General features: G+C 50.6%; 1 protein-coding gene across 9 annotated transcripts in view; it reads left to right on the top strand.

Annotated features, from left to right (window-relative positions):
• LOC135918099 (uncharacterized) overlaps positions 1 to 23,363 on the top strand; it is a 703,603-nt gene that overhangs the window by 535,760 nt on the left and 144,480 nt on the right. For all 9 annotated transcript variants that reach the window (XM_065451754.2, XM_065451756.2, XM_065451757.2 and 6 more), the window contains one exon: positions 267 to 431. In XM_065451754.2, coding sequence (XP_065307826.2) covers positions 267 to 431 — 165 coding nt within the window. The remainder of the gene's footprint in view (positions 1 to 266; positions 432 to 23,363) is intronic.

The raw sequence follows: 23,363 nt of genomic DNA, 5'->3' as shown, positions 1-23,363 counted from the left end.
GAGACTCACAACTTCAGTGTGCCGTGTAGATACAGCGTGTCATGAGGAGGCCACGAGAAGTGAAGTGTTGAAGTGCACTGGTAGGTTATCAACAGCAGCCCATCAATGTTCTGATAAGTTCTCTATGCATTGCTCCAACCTATTGGGCTAAGGAGCCGATGTAATATAAGGAAGATTTGAGCTCCTCACATTCTGGATAACGTTGTGTGGAGTGATGCTCCCCCAATGTGCGTTTTTTTTTTGTGTGTGTGTGTACTTACCCACAGGGGTCCACGTGAGGGAGGCATGTCACCACGGCTGGGTCTGTGCCTTGCGCATGACTTTGGCTTCGTGGCCGGCTTGGATTGGTGCCCTTCTGGCTGCCATCAGGAAGGGGACCGTCTGGGCCTACTGGCACTCGCTTGTGGAGACGGCTGCGCTCGCATTCTCAGGTACGCTTTTTTAAAAGCATCGCTGGTCAGCCACAAAAGGCTGTTAATAAAGCTATGTCCTGTTGGTGTTGTTTTATGGGTGACTGCTTCTGAGCATTGTTTGTGACAGGCTAAGTCACACACTGCATTCCTTACAGGGCTTCACTGGTGGTAATCATTTTCACAAGTGCCTGTGCTTTCTCGCAGGTTGTTTCTTGGCAATCTTGTGCATGTTTGTTTTGACTGCACTGCATACTCGCCATATTGTGCTGTTAAGGCTAACAGCCTTAACACTCAACAGATCATTCACTCCACTTAATTAGTATTACATGTAAAGAGTGGGTAGCATCTACATAGGGAAGAGCAAGTGGTTACGAGAAAATGCTACTCAAAATAGTTCCCTTATGTAATGCCTTCGGGCCCTTAAGGTTGAATAAATGAAATGAAATAAATGAAATGAAAATTCTGAATGACGTGATGATAGCAACATTGCAGGGAAGGTCATTCCACTCTTTAGCTGCTCGAAGAAAAAATGGAGCTTCAAATGTCGTGGTTTGTGTGTGACGACGAGCAACTTGCAGTTGATGGCTGGTGCGCTTTGATATGATGAGGAACGTGGCACAATGTAAGAGGGGTAATTCAGTGAGCTGTAAAAGAATTTGTGGTAAAGAGATAGCTTGGCAAGGCAGCAATGAAAAAGCTGAATTCTGCTTTCAGCAATGAAGCACTGATGTCAAATGAATACGAAAAATGAATAAATCCAGTCGCACGATTCTGTACAAATTTGAGTGAATTAAATGTATGAAAAGGGTTCCTGGTAGTGATGACATATTTTAGTTGAGGTTTGACAAATTATTATTTTGGCTAGGTACTCCCATGTCTGCACCATAGTTGGCACTTCATGTGGCTCTTCGTCCTCGTCGGAACCACCAACAGTATCAATTACCTCTGCATCCTTCACTCGGGCAACCATGGGAGCAGCAGCGTCAGCCAACACGAATGTCTCGAAGTCTCCTTCTATCTCTTGGCCAGCAATATTATGAACACCCTCGTACAGATCGCTGCAAGTCCAGTCATCGTCAGGCTTGTCATCATCATGGTAGCTGACGATGGCACGGGAAAAGCCGGCGCGCGCAAAGCAGTTAGCAACCTTTGAAGGTGCAAGTTCTTTCCATGAAAACTTCAGCGAATGGATCACACCAAGTAAATCAGTGTTGTACCTCTTGCTGGCGTCATACGCTGTGAGCATGCACTGCAAAAGAGCCTTGCGGTACAGCTTACGGATGGTCTCAACGATGCCCTGATCCATCGCTTGCAGTACCACAGTTGTGTTTGCAGGGAAAAATTCCACAGTGATCGCCTTGAGCTTGTTAATCTTCCCCTGGCTCAGACAATCGTAATTGGTAACAATGGCACGGACCGTCGCATCTGCGTTATTGACAAATGTCTAGAAACAAAATTAAAATGACCCTATCGTGCATTTAGACCGTTTGCCTAAAGTCGGATGGCATGAATCAAGCATGACCAGCTCGAGAAAATCGCCGGGGAAACACGAGCTTGCGTTGACCCACCATGTTCACAGCCTGACTCGCCACAGGTGACACTCAGATTTTTCCTGTTTTCGGCAAGTTATTAGTCAATTCGCCCCGTAAAAAGTGCAACGATACTAGGGGCGGTGTTTTATTGCAATGCAGGCCGATTATGGCGAGCGGCAAGCAAATTTCTAGACCGGCTTTCCCAAAGTCGTATTCCCGATTTGTTAACGTAGCTCTTCATGTCGAGCATGGCACTTATAATCGGAGGAACACTTCCTTTGTGCTGTTCAGCACGTTTCAGAGCCAGAAGTACTCCTTAGAGCAGTAAAACATTGCTCATCGAGCGCACCCCATGGAAGCAACATCAGCAGCAGCCTGGTTACCCCCACTGCAGGCCAAAGGCCTCTCCCATACTTCTCCAACTACCCCAGTCATGTGCTAATTGTGGCCATGCTGTCCCTGCAAACTTCTTAATCTCATCCACTCACTGTTGTGTCGGCAGCGGCAGGCAAGTGGGGGCTAGCGAACGCGCGCGAGCGCCGGCGCAGTGAAGGAGACTCGGAGCTAACTGCTCCCGATGAAAACCGGAACAAAGACTCAGCCGACCTGCGGCCGTTTATTCTTAAAAAGGACTTCACATGCCAGATGACACCTCCTGATTGGTCCCAGCTCGTCACATCACAGATGGGGGGTGCGCCATCTAGCTAAAGTACTATGAAACAAATGTATGACAACACAGAGATCTGACTGGGGGCGACACTATACTACATCATCCCCCCCCTGGAAACGAAGTAAGCCTACAGGGAAACACGCACACAAGACGCGCACTTAAGTCCAAAGACAAATTCAGTTCGCTCCCCCCCCCCACGTTCACACACGCGCACCAGTCGCACACAAAGCACGCACTTTAGTCCACAACAAATTCAGTCCGTCTCCGCCCAAGTTCACATACACGCGCACCAGTCTTGGGCACCACAACACAGGCAGTCATTCATACAAAGTCTGACAAGGAACACGGCACAAAACTCACTGCACCGCAACAAGGAGCACTTTATACCTGTGTTAATGAAACATGTGGACTGTCTCCTAAATGTCACAGCGAGGCCCCTAGCCGTGGCATTTCGAAGACTGCAATACGCTCTACACTACAGAAACAAAATCATCGAGCCACGGAGGCCGTTTTCTGTCACGATGAGTACGCGTGCGTACCTCAGAAGAACTTTGGGGGTTGCGGCGCGTATCGGTCGACTTTAAAGACCTAGTCGTCCCACTACTATTTCCCTCCCCCTGGTTGGAAAACTGAATGTGGTTGTCGCTCAAAGCTGGAGAGGGTTGCCCAGGAAGCTCCTCTCGACGTCCCAACAAGTCCTGGGAGGCTACCGATTCCCTCACGGAATCAGAGACGACTGCTGACTGTGTAGACTCGGAAGTGATACAGTCAGACAGGCTACTTAACTGATGCTTATGAGAAGACGATGTCACTACAGACGAGTTATCGGAATGACTATCCAGGTTTGAATATGAGTACAAAAAATTTTTATCACTTGTACACAATGTACTACCTGCTGGATCCTTCATCACTAGGGTTAACTTAGACACATGCCACGTCTTCCCATCACTGAGTGGAAAAGTAGATGGTCCTATCTGGGCCTTGACTTTACGAGGTTTACTGTACTTAAAAAATCCTTTCCTCTTGAATCTTATTCTGACGGTGTCTCCCACCTTGACACGAGTTGCCTGAGCACCTCTACATTTGTCTACACACTGCTTAGTTTGCCACTGTTTCTGCAAGACCCTTTCTTGAACTTGAGGCACAAGACAGTCCTGTTCCTGTAGATCTACACAGAGCCGCATGGTTCTATCCTTCTTGCACACCAGCATGAGTGGAGACACCCACTCAGAAGCCTCGACGCGCTCGATGTCGTCGCAGTCCTCGAGACGTCGCAATTCATTTGTGACCTGGTCACGGAGAGCCAGGGGTAGTCTGCGCAACTTTGAAGATACTGGTTTCGCATCTAGCTGCCGATGAATTCGGTGCACAAGGTGGTTTGCGAAACTCAACTCGTCACTGAAGAGGTGATCAAAACCCGGAGGCACACCTGTGGGGCTCTGTACTGGAGGAAGCGTAGGTAGACGACATGTCAGCGACGTACCATCGATCTGTATGCCTAAGCGTTGGATGGCGTCTAAACCCAGCGGTGATGTTCCTGTAGTCGTTACGTGTAACGTGATGGAGCATCACCTTTGGAAAAACTAGACAGTGGCTTGAAACAGGCCTTGAATGTCGATGCGTTGCTTGGAGAAATTTTTCAAGTCCACTGTATGTGACAGTCTGTGCTGTCGACCAAAGTGCTTTCCAAAATCTTCGGCTGTCATCAATGAGACAGACGCTCTCGTATCCACTGGCAGTTGCATGGAGACACCGTTAACTACGACCGGAACTTCCAAATCTTTTTTAGTTTCAAAAGCACTTACCGTCAAGACAGACGCGGACGGCTGCCCTGCGGAAGTTGAAGACAGCGTCTCTGCGGAAGAGACGTGTTAAACAGTACGGGTTTTTCGGCATACTGATGCAAAATGGCCCAACGTGTGGCAGGCGTTGCACCGCCGGTTCCTTGCTGGACAATTCCTGTACGTTGCAATATTTTTTTCGTACTACCACACCGATCGCATGAACCACGGTTCCCGGAGGAGCCATGTGCGAAATGTCGGCCCTCTTGGCGGCTTCTCGGAAGAAGTCGGTCGTCTTGGCGGCCTCTCGGAAGAAGTCCGTCGTCTTGGCGGTCTCTCGGAAGAAGTCCGTCATCTTGGCGGCTTCTCGGAAGAAGTCCGTCATCTTGGCGGCCTCCCGGACTACATCGGCCATCTTGGCGGCTCCTCGGAAGAAGTCGGCCATCTTCGCCCGTCGACGGAACGCCAAATTGAGATGCCTCGATTCTTCGTACATTTTTGGAGCCGAACGCGCGGTTCGCTCGATGCAAGGCTTCTAAAGAGCGTCCAATTTCTTCTGCCTTGTCTAAGGATAGGGTTTCGCCATGAGCCAATAACTTTTTGCGAACGTTGGCGTTCGCTACCCCATGTATAATTTGGTCTCGGACGCGCTCGTTGTAGCTTGTGCCAAAGTTGCACTGTACCGCCTTCTCCTTGAATGCAGTCACGAATTCCAGGAATCCTTCTCCCTCAGACTGCCTTCGACTGGTGAATTCGTGCCTCTCCTCCAGAACATTTGTTGACGCGGCGAACAGCCGGTCAAGCCGCTGCAAGAGTTTCTGGAACTCTGACGCTGGCGGGACCGCATCACTTGACGATGACGCTGCACTGGTTAACTGCCTTGCGGCTTCCTGCTCCTCATCTGCAAAGTACTTTCGTTGTCCCTCACGCCCGAGAGCGCTGACAAGTGCGGACGCTCGTCGCGCGTCCGTCCAGTCGCCACCGCCGGCCACTTCGAGGTGGGCCTGAAAAATTTTTTTCCAGCGATACCATGGAATTAACGGTAGCCCGGGCAATTCCAGAAAAACGGGAAGGTTCGGTAGCGTGCAGGAGACAGTGCAGAAAACAAGCCGGAGCTCGCAGCAGGAATGGGGCACGGAAGAACAAAGGGGGCGAGAAGGCCTAGGCTCGGAAGCCTCGCGACGCCAAGTGCGTCGGCGGCGTTTGCAGGTTGTGCCGACACGTAAAGGACGCTTCACTTACGAAGCTCGTTGGTTTCCCGAGGCTTCGGTCGGAACCACTGCGGGAATCCCATCCTCGTCACCAAAAGATGTGTCGGCAGCGGCAGGCAAGTGGGGGGCCCCGGCCAGCGAACATGCGCGAGCGCCGGCGCAGTGAAGGAGACTCGGAGCTAACTGCTCCCGACTCAGCCGACCCGCGGCCGTTTATTCTTAAAAAGGACTTCACATGCCAGATGACACCTCCTGATTGGTCCCAGCTCATCACATGACAGATGGGGGGTGCGCCATCTAGCTAAAGTACTATGAAACAAATGTATGATAACACAGAGATCTGACAGGGGGCGACACTATACTACACTCACCTAACTTTCTGCTGCCCCCTGCTATGCTTCCCTTCCCTTGGAATCCAGTCCGTAACCCTTAATGACCATTGGTTATCTTCCCTCCTCATTACATGTCCTGCCCATGCCCATTTCTTTCTCTTGATTTCAACTAAGATGTCATTAACTCGCGTTTGTTCCCCCACCCAATCTGCTCTTTTCTTGTCCCTTAACGTTACACCCATCATTCTTTCCATACCTCGTTGCGTCGTTCTCAATTTAAGTAGAACCCTTTTCGTAAGCCTCCAGGTTTCTGCCCCATATGTGAGTACTGGTAAGACACAGCTGTTATACACTTTTCTCTTGTGGGATAATGGCAACCTGCTGTTCATGATCTGAGAATGCCTGCCAAACGCACCCCAGCCCATTCTTATTCTGCTGATTATTTCCGTCTCATGATCCGGATCTGCGGTCACTACCTGCCCTTAGTAGATGTATTTCCTTACCACTTCCAGTGCCTTGCTACCTATCGTAAACTGCTGTTCTCTTCCAAGACTGTTAAACATTACTTTAGTTTTCTGCAGATTAATTTTTAGCCCCACCCTTCTGCTTTGCCTCTCCAGGTAAGTGAGCATGCATTGCAATTGGTCCCCTGAGTTACTAAACAAGGCAATATCATCAGCGAATCGCAAGTTATGAAGGTATTCTCCATTAACTCTTATCCCCAATTCTTCCTACTCCAGACCTCTGAATACCTCCTGTAAACACGCTGTAAATAGCATTGGAGAGATCGTATCGCCCTGCCTGACACCTTTGTTTGTTGGGATTTTGTTGCTTTCTTTATGGAGGACTATGGTGGCTGTGGAGCGGCTATAGATATCTTTCAGTATTTTTACATACGGCTCGTCTACACCCTGCAGTGGTGGTGCAGAGGTAGAGCATCCGCCTCACATGCAAGAGGACCGTGGTTCAAATCGCAGTGCTGCACAATTTTCAACCGAATTTCTTAAAAATCCGCGTGTTGATAAAAGTGCATTAAAGGCCTGGAGTGCGGCGTGATCCCGGTGACCAGAAACGGTAATGCACTCCCTCACCAGAGCAGGATTGGCCACCCTGGTGCAGTACTTTGCCACAACCTCCTATATGAATACAACAATCAAACCCCATGGAATGCAATAGCACAAACCTGCTCGCAGTCATTTGGCCACTTTTCAGCATGCAAGAGACCACGGTTTTCCGGCATCGCAGCGCATCTCGAAAACTTTATTTTCATGTGGGTTCTATCACAGGGGACACCAGCAATGCCATTGTGACCGAGATTAAAGGGAAGCTAAAAGGTTTTCCAGAAAAAATGAGTGAACATCTGTACATAATGGTTTTCAACCCACCGAATTCGAATATTGTATCGAAACTGAGCGAAAGAAAGCGCAAATATATTTTATTTCGACGAAAAGTGCAGCAGCGGACACGCCCCAGCTCGCGCATCTCGTTTCCGCCTGTGATTGGTCGGGCGCTTCGTGACGTCAACACTAGTGTTATTTAAATGCGATCGTAGGCATTTGTGCACTGTCCGAAGCTGTCCGCAATCTACAAAGACGGTTTGAACGCGTGAAAAGCTTCCCAGTTCATGCAGTACGTGTAGTGACCTTCATCTGTGCGCCATCCGCACACTAGTTGTAACCGAAGTCGTAAAGGCGGCGAATTCCGTTAGCTACGTGAGACAGTCGGTTTCTCGCTGTGCGCGAGAGAAGGGGGGAGCGCAGCGTCCTGGCGTGCACCGGCTTTCCAGCACATGCAAACTCTACATTTGCACTGCGTTATGGTAGCTGCATGAAGGCTGTTTTTTACAACACACGTGCAAATAGAAAATTTGCGGCGCTTTGCGACGAAACCTGCGTCAAGGGCGGGAGATAAACATGCACTTTCCGTTCAGCGTGCTAACACGAAGGAGCTCGCAGTAAATCAAAATCCAGGTTTGGGCGAGTTCGTGTATTCATAAGGCCTTCCAACACCAGTTATCATCACTCAGTCTGCACTCGTGCCGTCTTTGTTTTTGTTGCTCCGATCTTTTCGCGCTGTGTTTAGAAAGCCTGCTAGTGGCAAGTAGTTCTCTCTGCGCCGGGCCTTAGACGAACCGACTTGATTGGCAAACCCAACGCACGCAATAATGATAAATTCTGGTGATAACCGTCGTCACGGAAGTGGTTGGAGCACAGCACTGTTGTTCTTGAGGGCTTGAAATTCTTTCGCTTCACAGCAGCCTCCCACTTCGTTAAAAGCTTCTTGTCTTGTGGGAAGTAATGGAACACAACATCGTCGTGGCCGCTGGTGTTCGTGCAACCGTAGGCTGCACAGAAAGCCGGCATGATCGGCCCACCACTTCAGTTGATGCTGCACATGTTGACTACCACTCTACATACACGCAGACACACCAACAAAGGAATGCAGGGTCGATCGAAGCAGATTACGATGGCACGCACGCAGAAACAAGCACGGTCAGGCACGGTCGCGGAGGCTGCGAAGGAACGGAACACTAGAGTTGACGTCACAACACCGCCATTTCCGGTCTCCGCTCGCATCGTCAGCGTCAGCAGCAGCGCGCGGCATTCAACGGGGGGCGGAGCTACAGCGAAATTTTAACCGACGATTACGTCGCTCCTAACTGAAAAAAAAAAGCAAATTTTACCTTCGTGGTTTATAAGGTTCCCGCATCCGTATATGAGCATCTTATTGAATTTGTGGGGAGCACACGCGCCCATCTTCCCCCGCGCCGTCGCGTCGAGCGCCGGCATAGACCGGGGAGAGGCGCACTATGCCCTCTCCCGATCCTCCATCGCTCTCGCGACGCGCGCGCGCCCTTCCACCCCCACTCGCGGGCGGGTAGCTTACGGGCGAGGAGGACATTCCCCTCGCCCAGGTAAAAAGGTACAAAACAGCGCGACCGGGGGAGACTCTCGCTCTCTGAGGCCGGACCCCTAACCTGCCGGACTGGAGTACCTGCTGCAACCCGTGAGTGACCACGTTGCCTGACCATCCCGGGCAACGAGGCCAGCCTATTTATTACTATTACAGAGAGGACATCCCTCTGCGAGTGTTCGATATTGCCAGTAGCAATAAACGTTGTTACCGTTGACACCGCTGGTTGCCTTATTTGTCCGAACCCGGCGTAGCCGCGATTCCCGCGCTACGGGTTGGGAGTACCACGAAGCGACTGCGTGGGGCTAGATCCGGAGCTCGCCTTCAGCCCTAGCCGCACGCAGAGTGGAACCCCCACATTTGGCGCTACCAACGTGGATCGAATTCGGCAACACGGCGAGTCTTCTGGTGTGTGTTGGCGCTAGGACTACCCACGTTTCAGCGAACAATGGCGGCTGGCTTGTCTGATCTCTCAGATTTGTTCATGTTGTCAAATGTAGCGACGCAAAGTGAGCAGCCTATTGCTAACGCGGCGGCAGCTGCTGAACAAACCAGCAGCTTTGGATTTGAGTGTTTCACGTGGAACACTCAGGCTAGCGCGAATGCCACGTGGGCAGAGGGTAACCCCAATACGAGGCGTACCCCGTCAGGCCCCTCGCCGCATCGCGACGCGGACACAGAGGCACACATGCCACTAGATAACTCAACCCCGACGGCGGAGGCATCCGGCCCTTTGGGCGAGAGTTTGCCGTCTAGCGAGGCAATGCTGCAAAATGCGTTGCAAATCATGCAGAGCTTAGCCGGCGCCCTGCAAGGCACAATGCAGGCCTCGTCGCAGAGCGAGCGACCACGGATTAAGGTAGACATGCCTACCTACAGTGGGTACCACGATCGCACGAGTGCGAGTGAGTACCTCGACCGTCTACTGTATTACGAGCAGCCAACCGGGCTTTCAGACGCCGAACTAGTCGCGCGCGTGATCCCGGTTTCGCTGACCGACCAGGCGGCTCGATGGTTCCGACTGACCGGACACCGATGCCGCACAGTAGAAGAGTTCCGCGCGAACTTCCGCGAAGAATTTCTTCCGGCCAATTACGAGTGGCGTTTGAGGAGAGAGTTGGAGCTTCGTACCCAGCATCCGGACGAGTCCCTGCTGGAATATGTTCGAGCGATGGACGAACTTTATCGTCTCGCGAACCCTCACGCCACCGATGCAGAGAAAGTTGAGCGTGTCACACGGCAGGCACACCCCACTTTCGCGGCCTACTTCAGAGGATGTAGGTTTACAGACCTAGACGAACTCGCCGCCGAGGCGAAGCGCATCCAGGGGGACATCCTCGCGGCGCGAGCATACCGTCCGCCTCCACCCGCGGCGCTGTCACTCGAGCCTCGCTGCGCGTGGAACGGCGGCGCGATCACTTCCCACTCGTCTAGAGTCGACGCGTCGGCATCGTTCGCGGAGCAGCAGGTCCAGCGTAGTTGGGAGTTATCAGACAGCGCTTTGTATCAGATAGTATCACTTGCCTACGCGCTGAGAACAGCACCGACTAATGCCGCACTCAGCGCGCCGCGACAGGAACGAGAGGCCGATGCGAGACTGGAGGAGCGGCACACGCCGAACGCAGTTCAAGGAAACTACGGCGGGCCGGAGTGGAGCGACGGCCGCCCAGGCCACCGAGGCTTCCGCGGCCGCTGCTACCAATGCGGCCGACCAGGGCACATCGCCCGAGACTGCGGCCGCACGCCGGGCCGAGGCCGAGCGTGTGGCTCGGGAAACGGGCGAGGCCGCCGGGGATCCACCCTGGGTCCCGTGCGGCGATGTCGAACATAGCCGGTGGTATCGAATTACTTGCGCCTTCGGCTTGTCGCGTAGGAGGTGTTGCGGACTCGCAGGCGCCGTTCATCGAGCTAACGATAGCCCGAAAGAAATTCGCTGCACTATTGGATACCGGAGCAAGCGCTTCATTATTTGGTGACGAGGTGTTGCATCATCTCCGCGAGAACAACATCCGCTTGAGAGAGAATGGCACCACCTTCCGACTTGCTTCCGGCACAGCACAATCCAGCGGCGCAGCTAGGTTAGTGATCCGTTGGGAGAAACGCGTCAGGCGACAACGCCTCGTACATCTCCCGGGTTTATCAGTGCTTGTTATTTTGGGTCGAGACTTTCTCGTCAAGTCGGGCATTGTAATAGACATCGGCAACGCAGGTTACCGAGAGAACGGAACGGGTGCTTTAAAGCTTTTCGCAAAAGTGCCCGTGGCAGCGGAGACACCACAGTCTCCGGGCGCAGCGCGAGTGGGCCACACCCGGCCACAGCCAAGCAAGCGAACCGTAATCGGCGCAGGCGAGGAGAGAGACACGGTGGCACAACAGTGCGCCACTGTTCTGCGAGGAGTAACGCACCCGCTTTTGTCAGAGGCCAATATGCCGGAGAGAGAACGGGCACGACTGTCGTCGCTGTTGTACGAATACGACGCGATTTTCACTGACCGTCCGGGCCGCACTACGCTAGTCAGGCACAGGATATACACGGGTGACGCTGCGCCATGGAAATGTAATCCTCGGCCGATTAGCTTGACTAAGCGGAAAGCACTGGATAGCGCCTTAGACGAACTCATCGACACAGGCGTGGTGGAAAGGTCGAACAGCCCATGGGGCTTCCCGGTAGTTCTAGTCCCGAAGAAGGACGATACCTATCGCCTTTGTGTAGACTACCGCAGGCTGAATGAGGTTACGAAGAAGGATGCATACCCTCTACCCTCCATTTCCTCTTTAGTGTCTAACCTAGGCGGGGCGAAGTACTTTACAACGCTCGATGCTAGTCGTGGATACTTTCAGGTCGAAATGGACGAGCGTGACAAAGAGAAAACGGCTTTCACTTGTCACCGGGGGCTCTTTCAATTTAAGAGAATGTCTTTTGGTTTGGTCGGAGCTCCCGCTACTTATCAAAGGTTGATGGACCGAGTGCTAAAAGACGCGAAGTGGCAACATGCCCTCGCATATCTGGACGACATAGTGGTTTATTTGAAAACATTCGAGGAGCACTTGCGCCACTTGAGAGACGTCCTAGACAGGCTGAGGTCCGTGGGTATCACGCTGAACCCGAACAAAGCTCAGATAGCTGCGAGCAGAATAGCGCTGTTGGGATTCACGCTGGATAACGGCCGCATCCTGCCGAGTAAGGATAAGCTTGAGGCTATACTGAGGTACCCGTCGCCGAAAGATATCGGCGAACTGAGGCGCTTTCTGGGATTGGTGAACTTTTATCGCCAATTCATTCCAGACTGCGCGGCAGTGCAAGCGCCTTTGACGAAGCTCTTGAGGAAAGACGAACGGTGGACTTGGAGTCAAGAGCAGGAGGCGGCACTGCGCAGCCTCACGAAGGTGCTCGCTGACACGGCCGAATTGCAGCTGCCCGATTTGAATAGGGAGTTTGTGATTCAAACAGACGCAAGCGACCTAGGCTTAGGTGCAATTTTGCTTCAGGAGCACGGAGGCACTCTCCGACCGGTTGCGTTCGCGAGTCGTTCGTTGACGCCGGCAGAACGGAATTACTCGGTGACAGAGAAGGAGTGCCTCGCGATAGTTTTCGCTCTGCGAAAGTTCGACTATTACGTCGATGGAGTGGCATTCCAAGATTGAGACTGACCACATGGCTCTCACTTGGTTGAGGCGCCTGAGCGAGCCGAGTGGCCGCCTGGCGCGTTGGGCACTGCTGCTGCAGCGTTACGACTTCACCGTGCGCTACCGCAAAGGAAAAAGCAATGCTGCAGCTGACGCACTTTCGCGAGCGCCAGTCCGACGCGATGGAGAGGCCCAAGTAAGGGAGGCGGAACAACCGTCGATCCTGGGCGAGAGCGTGAACCATGTAGATGTTGTCGGTTCCGCAGGTGTCGTCTTCAGCAGAGAGGAGCTGTTCGCGGCTCAGCAGAAGGACCCGTTTTGTCGAAAAGTGCTCGATGAGCTCCGGGAGCAGGGTGGCGCGGCCGCCGCACACATGGAGGCAGCTGGTATTGCTGTCGGTGCTAAGCGCTCGGGATCAGTTGGTAATGCTGTGAGTGCGCTGGATTCTTATCTGCTGAATTCCGACGGCCTCCTGCTGAGGTATATTCCCACCGAGGACGACACAAGTGAGGCGTTTAAGGTGGTGATACCGCGCGCGTTGCGAGGAGCTCTGCTACGCTACTTTCACGACTCGTGTATCGCTGGGCACGCGAGCGGCCCCAAGACTTACATTAAGTTGTGTCGCCTCGCTACCTGGCCAGGCATGAAACGGGACGTGATGCGCTACGCCCGCTCATGTCATGTGTGCCAAAGCGTGAAGCCCAGAGGTGGACGACCGCCCGGCCTCATGCAGCCTATCGACAGCCAGACTCCCTGGCAAATCGCGGCGTGTGACGTCATGGGACCGTATCCCACCACACCGAGCAGGAACAAATTCTTGCTTGTAGTCAAAGATCACTTCAGTAAATGGGTCGAACTTTTTCCCTTGCGAAAACTGACGGCACGAGTGATCATGGATAAGTTGATCGAGGTTTTCACCAGATTTGGCTATCCGGAGCAGTTGATAACGGACAATGCGTCCTACTTCACTGCGAAGGTTTTCGTCGACTCGTGCGCTGCACTTGGCATTAAGCACAAGAAAACGACAACTTATCATGCTCAGTCGAACCCCACTGAACGGGTCAATCGCAACATTAAGCACATGCTTGTCGCGTTCTCTGAAAGACATAAGGACTGGGATACCTACCTTCCAGAGATCGGGTTTGCATTGCGATCGACAGTGAACCGCTCGACTGGGTATGCGCCTTCTTCTCTCAACCTGGGGAGAGAGCTGCCGAATCCGATGGATAGAGTTCTCGCGGATCGCAGCGGAATGTCGGTCGCGCCGGTAGCACGAGCTGAATACGCGACGCACCTACGTGACAAGATGACGGAAGCTTTACGCAAAGCACGCCGTAATCTTCGCACTGCTAGGGCGCAACAGAAGGCGCAGTACGACCGCTCGCATCGGAACGTCCGCTACGAAGTGGGCGATCTGGTGCTTCGACGCCAGCACGTTCTCAGCGATTCTAGCAAACAGTTCGCTGCCTCGCTGGTGCCGAAGTGGACCGGGCCGTATCAAGTACGAGAGAAGGTTTCCTCGCTTGTTTACCGGCTCGAGAGCATGAAAGGGAAGCTGATCGGCGGGCCGGTACATGTATGCGACCTGAAACGCTACGTGCCGCGTGATGAGCAGTGGGATGAAGATCAGACCCTCCCTCAACCGCGGTCGGTGAATGAGAGCAGCCAGAACCGAACGGCGAGCCCGCAGCCGCGCTACAACTTGCGTAGCAGGCGGAAGTGATCCGGCGACTATATTTGCGTAGCCCGATGACTGTGAGGACCATTCGTAAGTCCGGGCCATGCTGGCACCTTGTTAGTTCCTGCCGGGAAGCGAACGTCTAGCGACAGCAGAGCGCAGAGTATTGACGTCGAGCCGTCGTTCCAGTCTTCAAGCAACCACGCAGACTACGACGGGAATGTGGCGTGAACGATTCAACGTGTTTGCATGCGGTGTGTGCATTGACTAAAGACTTGCGAGGGCCAGTGCGGTGTGCTGTGAGTCGGTGATGCGGACGACCATTCCCTTCGTAACGGGCGTTGACGGTGTTCCCGGATCCGGCCAATCATGCTGCTTATCACAATTTCGTACTGTGCAGTGGACTAATCCAATTTTGTGAAGCAGGAAACAAGACACGGCCATGCGAACTGCCTGCAGTACTCGCGGGTACAACTGACGCACCGGCAGCGCTACGCTGGCCTTGCAGCCGCATGAACCACTACCTGGCACCCAGCAAGCGACCGCCCGGCTGGTGCAGCCGACACCTGGGGCGCGGCACGGAGAGTCGCTTTCGAGCCCCAACTACGATCCGCCTCGCAAGCCCGAGCAGTGCCGCTGACTGGACACCTTCGAGTCGGCATCAAGTATCTGCCACCTGAGGCCTACAGCAACGCAAGCCCGACGCTCAAAGCCGGCGTGTGCCACGCTGCCTTGATCGCCAACCTTGGCGGGAACTCTAGCAAACGGTCGCCCGAACCCTTCGGGCGTACCTAGGTGCCAGCATCAACGTACGGGGGGCTTCTTAAGGGGAGGAGGATGTGGGGAGCACACGCGCCCATCTTCCCCCGCGCCATCGCGTCGAGCGCCGGCATAGACCGGGGAGAGGCGCACTATGCCCTCTCCCGATTCTCCATCGCTCTCGCGACGCGCGTGCGCCCTTCCACCCCCACTCGCGGGCGGGTAGCTTACGGGCGAGAAGGACATTCCCCTCGCCCAGGTAAAAAGGTACAAAACAGCGCGACCGGGGGAGACTCTCGCTCTCTGAGGCCGGACCCCTAACCTGCCGGACTGGAGTACCTGCTGCAACCCGTGAGTGACCACGTTGCCTGACCATCCTGGGCAACGAGGCCAGCCTATTTATTACTATTACAGAGAGGACATCCCTCTGCGAGTGTTCGATATTGCCAGTAGCAATAAACGTTGTTACCGTTGACACCGCTGGTTGCCTTATTTGTCCGAACCCGGCGTAGCCGCGATTCCCGCGCTACGGGTTGGGAGTACCACGAAGCGACTGCGTGGGGCTAGATCCGGAGCTCGCCTTCAGCCCTAGCCGCACGCAGAGTGGAACCCCCACAAATTCGACAGACTCTTCAGCTTCCCTTTAACAGCGTGGGTGCGCTGCACCATGGAATTTGACAGCTTTCGTTCACTCTGCAGTAAACAGCTGGGAGCCCTCAGCGCTCGCTTGGCACCCATTACTAGGCAGTCATCGGTCGTGGGTTTGGTACTTTTGTGGCCTGTTCTGTGCTTTCATGAGACTAATTCGTCGGCAGTAATAATTTGACACTGCATGTGCGAAAGGTTGCCGCCGCTCAGCGGCGGCGATGCCTCCGCTCACCACTTCCCTCTAAGCGGGTCAAGCTCTTCGTGTGCTTTAAGTAATATGGCTCGACGAAAATTAGATCACACCGGCCAAAAGAAAGGAAAGATGGAATGACGTTTTGGCTCCCCTACGAGAGCCTCGTTCACAATGAGGCAGAACAATTTTGCATTGCCTTTTAAGTACGATACATGATTCATTCCATACACTCATGCGGCATACTTAAAGAGCAATGCAAAATCATTCTGCCTCATTGTGAACAAGGCTCCTGTAGGGGAGCCGAAATGTCATCCCATATGCTCATGCACTGTACTTAAAGAGCGGCGCAAAATCATTCTGCCTCATTGTGAACAAGACTTCCGTGGCGAAGCTGAAACGTCATTCCATCTGTCCCCCCCTTTTTTTTTTTTTCCGGTGGTGCCATCTCATTTTCGTCATGTACCATCACGACCAGAGGAGATTCCGTCAGACCCTTGACTTCAGGTAATACGGCTTAAAATGCGTGCATTTGGGTCGGGACTGGAAGAAATTTTGAGTAAAGCAATTTCATTATAACGAGGGACTACTGTATTTGGTGTTTTTTAATCTTCAATCGAATATATTGCCATTCAATATTCACCTTGGGCCAGGGCCGGATTAAGAAAAATGGGGGCTCTGGGCTAACGCGCATGCAGGCCCCCTTTCCCTATACTGACCCTCCCCCCCCCCTTTCGCTTGCTACGCTACTGGAAATATGCCATGTTTCATTTTAATTCCACCAAATTAAAAAGAACGAAGTGCGATCAACGAGATTATTGTTATTGTTGCTATTATAAGGAAAACAATAAACCTTGCTTGAAACGCGTGCTGTTGTAAACACCAACACATATGTTCACTTTGTGATTAATCTGCATTCTGTTTTCAGCAAAAGCTAGGATTTAAGGAAAAGTTTAGTGCACTCAAGACTGCACTCAAGACGAACAAGAACGTAGAAAAGACAATACAGCTCAGATGTCGATTTTTCTGAAGCTAGGCTTTGTTTGCATCACTAAGTTTAATCCTATGAGGAGACGCATGGCTGTGTCCAAAACATTCTTTATTAAAATTCATGCATCAGACTGTAGCAATCGTTATACACGTTACTCTATAAATATGCAATAGATATATACAATACTTAAGGCAAATCAAACACCATAAAAATGCACTAGAATACAGATGAAAATTACCAACTGTAGTTACAAAACATTACTTGAAAATATTTTTGTTAAAGGTAAGACAAGCAAGGACGACTCCAAATAAACGTGGCACTTTCAAAAACAACAAAAATACAGTTCTTTATAAGCACGCTAAACATCACAAGAAGAACAAACAAGAGACTAACAACGATGATTTGCATATCTTGAATTACACTGCTCAGCATTTCTTTGGCAACTAGAAGGCTGGGAGGCGACATAACGAACTCATTGGAACTATTCATGTATTGCGCAAGCAGTCCTCTATTAAAATGGCATCTTTTGCACCTTCGCTTTGGCGAAATCAGATATAGTCTGTTCGAAGAATAGATTGCTGAGGAGGTCACTTTCAATGGACATGATAGCAAGCAACTTCACCTTGTCGTCAAGGAGGCTCGAACGAAAGCGATTTTTTATCAGCGACAACTTGGAAAATGATGGTTCGGTCTCACAGTTTGCCACAGGTGTGCTTAAGTACATTCGCAAAGCAATAGAAAGGTTTGGAAACACGTCAATAAGCTTTCTTTTGTGTAGCAACTTCATTATTCCCAGGCAACTCGTGTCCTGGCACACAGAACATTTCAGTGGAAAATGCTAGCTCCAAATCATTTTTGTATGTTTTCACCAACTTCTTAGCCTGCTGTGCCAGAGAGGCCTCGCTCCCAACTTCTGTCAGCAATTTTAAGAATCTGAACCTTTCGCAGAGTTCAGTGTAGGCAGCCTTTCACACTCGCAAAGCAGAGCCTAGACTGCCAAGTACAACATTGTAGGTCTCTATGATAAACTTTTTTCTACCTTGTGCGCGCTATCGCTTTTTCTGTCTGGGTGCTTACCCAAGAAGATGAGTTTGCCCTCATCCTGATAACATTGATTGGTACTTAGCGTGCATGCTCTCTCTTCGAAGGGATCAAAGAGAGGTCGCTAAGAATTAACAAGGCCTTCTAGAGAGCTCAGCAGGTCTACAGCAGTTGAAATGTCTAGGCCTGGTTTCTGAAGTGCTACGGTCATTTTGTCTAAGCGCTCCAAGATTTCACTCCAGAAAATCGCCATGAATGCAGTCTCTAGTTTTGTCATTTTCTTGAAGAGAGAGTGCACTTTGTTCCTAGTGTCACCGTTTCCTTTCTCGTTCCTTGATATAGCTTCAAGACAACACAAGACTGCATTGAAATTTTTCAGAATGGCCTTACATGATTCGAGGTGTCTTGACCACCTGGTCTCGGAGTGAATTATCAATTTGCTTCTGGCTAGTTCCGCCCATGCTGTCCAAAAGATACCTCCATCGCTTAGTTGAGGCAGCAGAGAACTACATAAAGTACAGTGAAAAATTTGACTGCCTCAAGGCAACTGTCAACGCTACACGCGCCAACTAAGTTCAGTGAATGACCGGCATGCAGGGACGTAGACTGCCAATTCGTTCAGGTGTTTGATTTGAGCTTGCAGTCCTTTGTATTTTCCTGACATATTACTCGCATTATCATAAGCTTGGCCCCTACAACCATCAATTGAGATGCATTGGTCATCAAGAGGGGCATCACGGTATCGAAAAGATACAAGCCGGTATGCAATTCAATTGGAACAAATCCAAGAAAGTGTTCGTACACTTTCCCATTTAAATAGTATCGTAAACCAACTGACAGCTTATCAACGTGAGTAAGGTCTGGAGTCGAATCAACAATCAAAGAGAAGTATTAGCGCATTTCACTTCGTCTGCAAGACGTTCCTTGACAGCCTTGGCCATATGCTCGATAAATTCATCACAAATGGTTTTTGACAGATACGATGGGTGACCTTTTCCTTTGTTCCCATAGCGTTTGATGTGCTCCCCTAGAAAGGGATCAAACTTGGCAATGGCCTCTAGCACTCCCACATAATTGCCACATCTCGGTGAACCAAAAATCTCCTCACTGCCCCTAAATGCTAGGTTGCACTCAGCTAGAAACTTAACTACGACTACGCGCTTCAACACATCTGTCCAGTAAGCGGTCTCAGTGACAAGATGCTTAACCAGCTCCTTGTCAATTGTGCTGCTTGAGTTAGAGCGGGTGAGCCATTCTGCCACGTAGTTCCGGTGCTCAACGCTATTTTCATGTGCACAAACCTTTTCTTCTGCTCTTTTCCAATCAGAGAAGCCGTGCGTGGTGAAAGCACTGGGGTTGCTTGAAATCGAAAATAGTTTGCACATGAAACAGTAAATGGAACTTTTGGACTCCGAGTACATTAACCAGTGTCGCTCATACGCCTCCCCGTTTACAGCCTTTCGCACGAAGAGATGAGGTGACATATAACATTTCTGAGTTTTGTATTGCCTTTTGGAAGACAGAAAATTTTGTGCCCGATTTTTAAAATACAATGGCCCTTTCTCAAGGCATACACTCCGAAAGCTGTCAGCACTAACGTCCGGCCACTTAGCAGGGTCACTTTGGAGAATATCGTAATGTACCTCTTGCTGTGGGGGTGTCTGTCTGTCTGTTGCCGCAACGAGAAGCCGTGTCATTCGTCCTCTCGAGGCACACTTTGTGGGTGGGAACATGATTATTTGAAGCCAAACTAACAGGAAACAAGTGAGTCAGTTCTTGGAGTGTTGTTTCCTGGTGCTTGTCAGTAGAAGGAGGCTCAACGGGGAGGTTTAGCACCTGTTGATCAGCAGTAGTAGAAATCTGCAAAGCTTTGCATAGGCCTGATGGAAAACTGAAGCGGCCGCCAACTGTTCAGGCTGTGCTCGACTACTCTGGATCAAGCAGCATCATGTCCCATGCCGATGCAGTAACTGCCAGTGAAGCATGTTTTGTTTTGGCTATAACATTGAACTGACTTCCGTAGAGCTGAGCAGACACAGCGGGACCATTGTATCATGCAATGTTTCCAGACTCCAAAATAGCACAAGAATTTTCAAGCAGCAGGAAGAAGGCATCCTACATTGTCTCGGACGGCCTCAGTCCTTACTTTGAAGGCCTTGTCTTGAAAGAACTTAATCAGTCTGCTGTCTTCTACAGCATAGTTGTGGATGAAACACCCCTGCCAGAGTTGCTTTGTCAGCAGCTCAATGTTCTTGTTCGTTACTATTCGTATGTCCCGAAGGAAGTCGTTGTGCAGCATTTGCAATCATTTCGCTTAGGAAGTGCAACTGCTGATATCCTTTTTTAAGTGCATAAATGAGGCACTTGAGAAGATTCCTCGCAGAGGGGTTTTTTTTTTTTTTTTCTCTCCAGTGATGGTCCAAATGTCATGAAGTCATTGAAAAAGAAACTTGTTGATGATAATCCCTCGCTTCTAGATGTTGGGGAATGCTGGTTGCTAGAAGTGCACAATGCGTTTTCGTGTGGACTAGATTTCTTTGGTGTTGAAGTTGAAGCTTGTGGTTGATACCTCCCATTTCTTTAAACACTCAGTGGTGCAGAGCAGTCACCTGAGAGAACAGCAGGGCCTTCTTGGATTGCCGGAGACTGTATTTCTCCGCCACATCAACAGTCGCTGGTTGTCACTTGTGCCAGCTCTAGAATGTCTGCTTGAACAATTGCCTGCTTGGAAGAGTGTACTTAGAGCCCAAACACCGGCACGCAGTGGTGGAAGGGTGAAAGATCGCTGAATAAAGAACATAAATGACAAAAATTTTTATGCAAAGGCTCTGTTTGTAAAAGCGTGGCTGAGGTTTTTACAAAGTTCCTTACAGTATTTCAGAAAAGTGAGCCCCTTATTCACATTCTTTACTCGGATTCTGTGACACTCGTAAAAGAAATTCTTGGAAGATTTCTCAGATTAAGTGCCTTTCATGTCATGTCCGGGTCAGAGCTGGCGTACCTCAACATGGAATGTTCTCAGAACTGGAAAGCAAGTGCTAAAATTGTTGCTGACACTGAAGCGGCCATGGCATCATGGAGCACAGAAGATAAAGCTGCTTTCCGACTTGGAGCAAGGACATTTTACATCAAGTGCGCCAAGTACCTTCTCAAGAGACTTCCCTCTTTGAAGCCATGTTCTTATGCACCTGTCGTGCTTAGAGCCTTGTGCCTCAGTTTCATAATCTTCGAGAGAGGCCTTCAGACAGCTTGCTAGATATGCACCTCAAATCATCCCTTCAAGTGACGAGGCATCACTCTTGGATGAAGTGACAGAATTCAGCTTGGATCCATTACCTGAGCATTTGAATGGGTGGCTAGATAAGTACTGACAAAATGTGTTTGAGCGCAAGAATGCCAATAATCAAACAAAATACCCCTTGCTAACGAAGCTTGCGAAGGCTCTACTCTACTGGCCACAGGGGAATGCAGATGCTGAATGTGGCTTCAGCCAGAACAATGAGGTCCTTCACGAGATGTCTAGTCGTCTCTTCAGAGTATAAATGGTATCTGCCATACACTAGCGTTTGCACAAAGATGTGGCAGTGACCCTTGCAAATTTGCCATTGGCACAGACGTTCTCAGAGCTGTGAGAAATGCTTCAAAATATGCTTCAAAATGCCATTCAGAACGCACTGCAAATGAACAGCAGGCTCTTGAATGGCTGTGCACTGTTCATGAACAATTTTCAACACTAAGATAATCTGAAGCACAGGCACAAAACGAAGCTGTGGATGCAGAGTGTATGCTTAAAAGTGCTGAAATGTTAATTGAGCGGGGAGGAAGATGAAAAATTTCAGTGACATTCAGAGTGGGCAAGCTGTGTTGTTGCAAGCGAGGGAGAAAATGGCAGTTATTGTGAAACAGCTAGAGTTGGTGAATAAGGCAAACAAAAGGCAAGGCAGTGCACATTGAAGTGTATGTACACGAATATGCTTGTGTTCAAATTCAAGCACATTACGAGTTCATTTTGCTAGATGTTGTGCTTTGTTAGTGCTTATTGATGCTACGGACTTCATTATTGAGGCTTGACTGTACGATCAGAGGGGTGATTGCTTTCGAGCAAACTTATTCAGGCAGGTTCCCAAAGTAGGTGAAATTGGCAACAGCAAAAAGCACTCTCCAGACTCTGCTTTTTCAAATTTGCTGCTGCTACATCTGCAGGTAAATCATCATAAACGGAACCCACAAAAGGCATTCACTTAAGGCAAAAGAAACTGTGTGTGGTCCGCCCCTTTTGTTATTTCCGCAGGATGTTCAGTAATATTGAAGTTGATAAATTGGCAGTTAAATTGTTGTTTGTTACCACAAGCTGACCATGGCGTACATGGTCAGCTTGTGGTAACAAACAACAAGGGGCAGAATGTTCCGTGCTGAAAATATTGGGAGGGGGAGGACGCAATGTGGCTTGGCTTCAGTTCTAGCCGGGCCGCTTGCAAGGGTTCCTTCTGGCTGAGAGAGGTTATGGCCAGTCTCTGTGGTGGTTTGTAGGCCCTCAGATACAGGCAGCAGACATTAATATGCGACAAAGATTTACAGACAGGCATGAATGAAATGATATTGTTACGGTTAATGTTAAACCAGTTTTATTTAAGGGATTGATGGTGAAGTCAAGATGGCATCCCGAGGCTGCACCAGCTAACGTCTTCCTTCTCTTCTGCTCACCCGGCTCATACCGTAGCAATCCCCGGTTGCCAGACAAAGCCCGCTGGGCAAATCCAAATCACTCGGGAAGCGTACGGTGAAACCGCTTAAGACGGGCAGCATGTACTAACTGGGTCCGGCTAGACCGACGACCAGCGGACGTCAAGTGGGCCACCATGTACGTCAAGTCATTCAAGTGATCTACAATGACGAATGGGGCCATGTACTGGGGTAAAAACTTTTCGCATAAGCCACGTTTACGTTGTGGAGTCCACAACCACACAAAGTCTCCTTTAGCGTACGAGACAGAGTGGCGTCGGCTGTCATAGCACTCTTTCGATCGGTGTTGCGATGCCACAGTACGAAGACGAGCGATACGCCGGGCTTCTTCGGCAAGACAAAGCGTCTTAAGTCAAACGGTAGTATAGTGTCAATGCAGCTTAGCGGTGAACGTGCGTAAAGGAGATAAAAAGGACTGTAATCGGTCGTCTCATGCTTTGCAATATTATAAGCATAAGTGATGAAGGGGAGTACGTCATCCCAGTCCTTGTGATCGGAAGATAGGTACATGGCCAGCATGTTAGTTAGAGCTCTGTTCGTACGTTCTACAAGCCCATTTGTCTGAGGGTAGTAAAGCGTTGAATGACGGAACTGCGAACTGCAGAGACGAAGCAGTTCTTCTACGGCGTCCGCAACGAGCTGACGACCACGATTGCTAATGATGACATGGGGGGGACCATGTCGAAGAATAATGGATCGAAGCAAGAACGTCGCAACAGACGCAGCTGTTGAAGATGGTACGGCCGCCGTTTCCGTGTAACGGGTCAGATGGTCGATACATACGATCACCCATCGGTTGTCGTTAGATGATCGAGGAAATGGGCCCAGAAGATC

Source organism: Dermacentor albipictus, chromosome 3 (genome assembly GCF_038994185.2).
Source record: "Dermacentor albipictus isolate Rhodes 1998 colony chromosome 3, USDA_Dalb.pri_finalv2, whole genome shotgun sequence".
In the NCBI taxonomy this organism is placed as follows: Eukaryota; Metazoa; Arthropoda; class Arachnida; order Ixodida; family Ixodidae; genus Dermacentor; species Dermacentor albipictus.
Note: the sequence above shows the minus strand (reverse complement) of the source record. Positions and strands in the feature narration are given on the sequence as shown.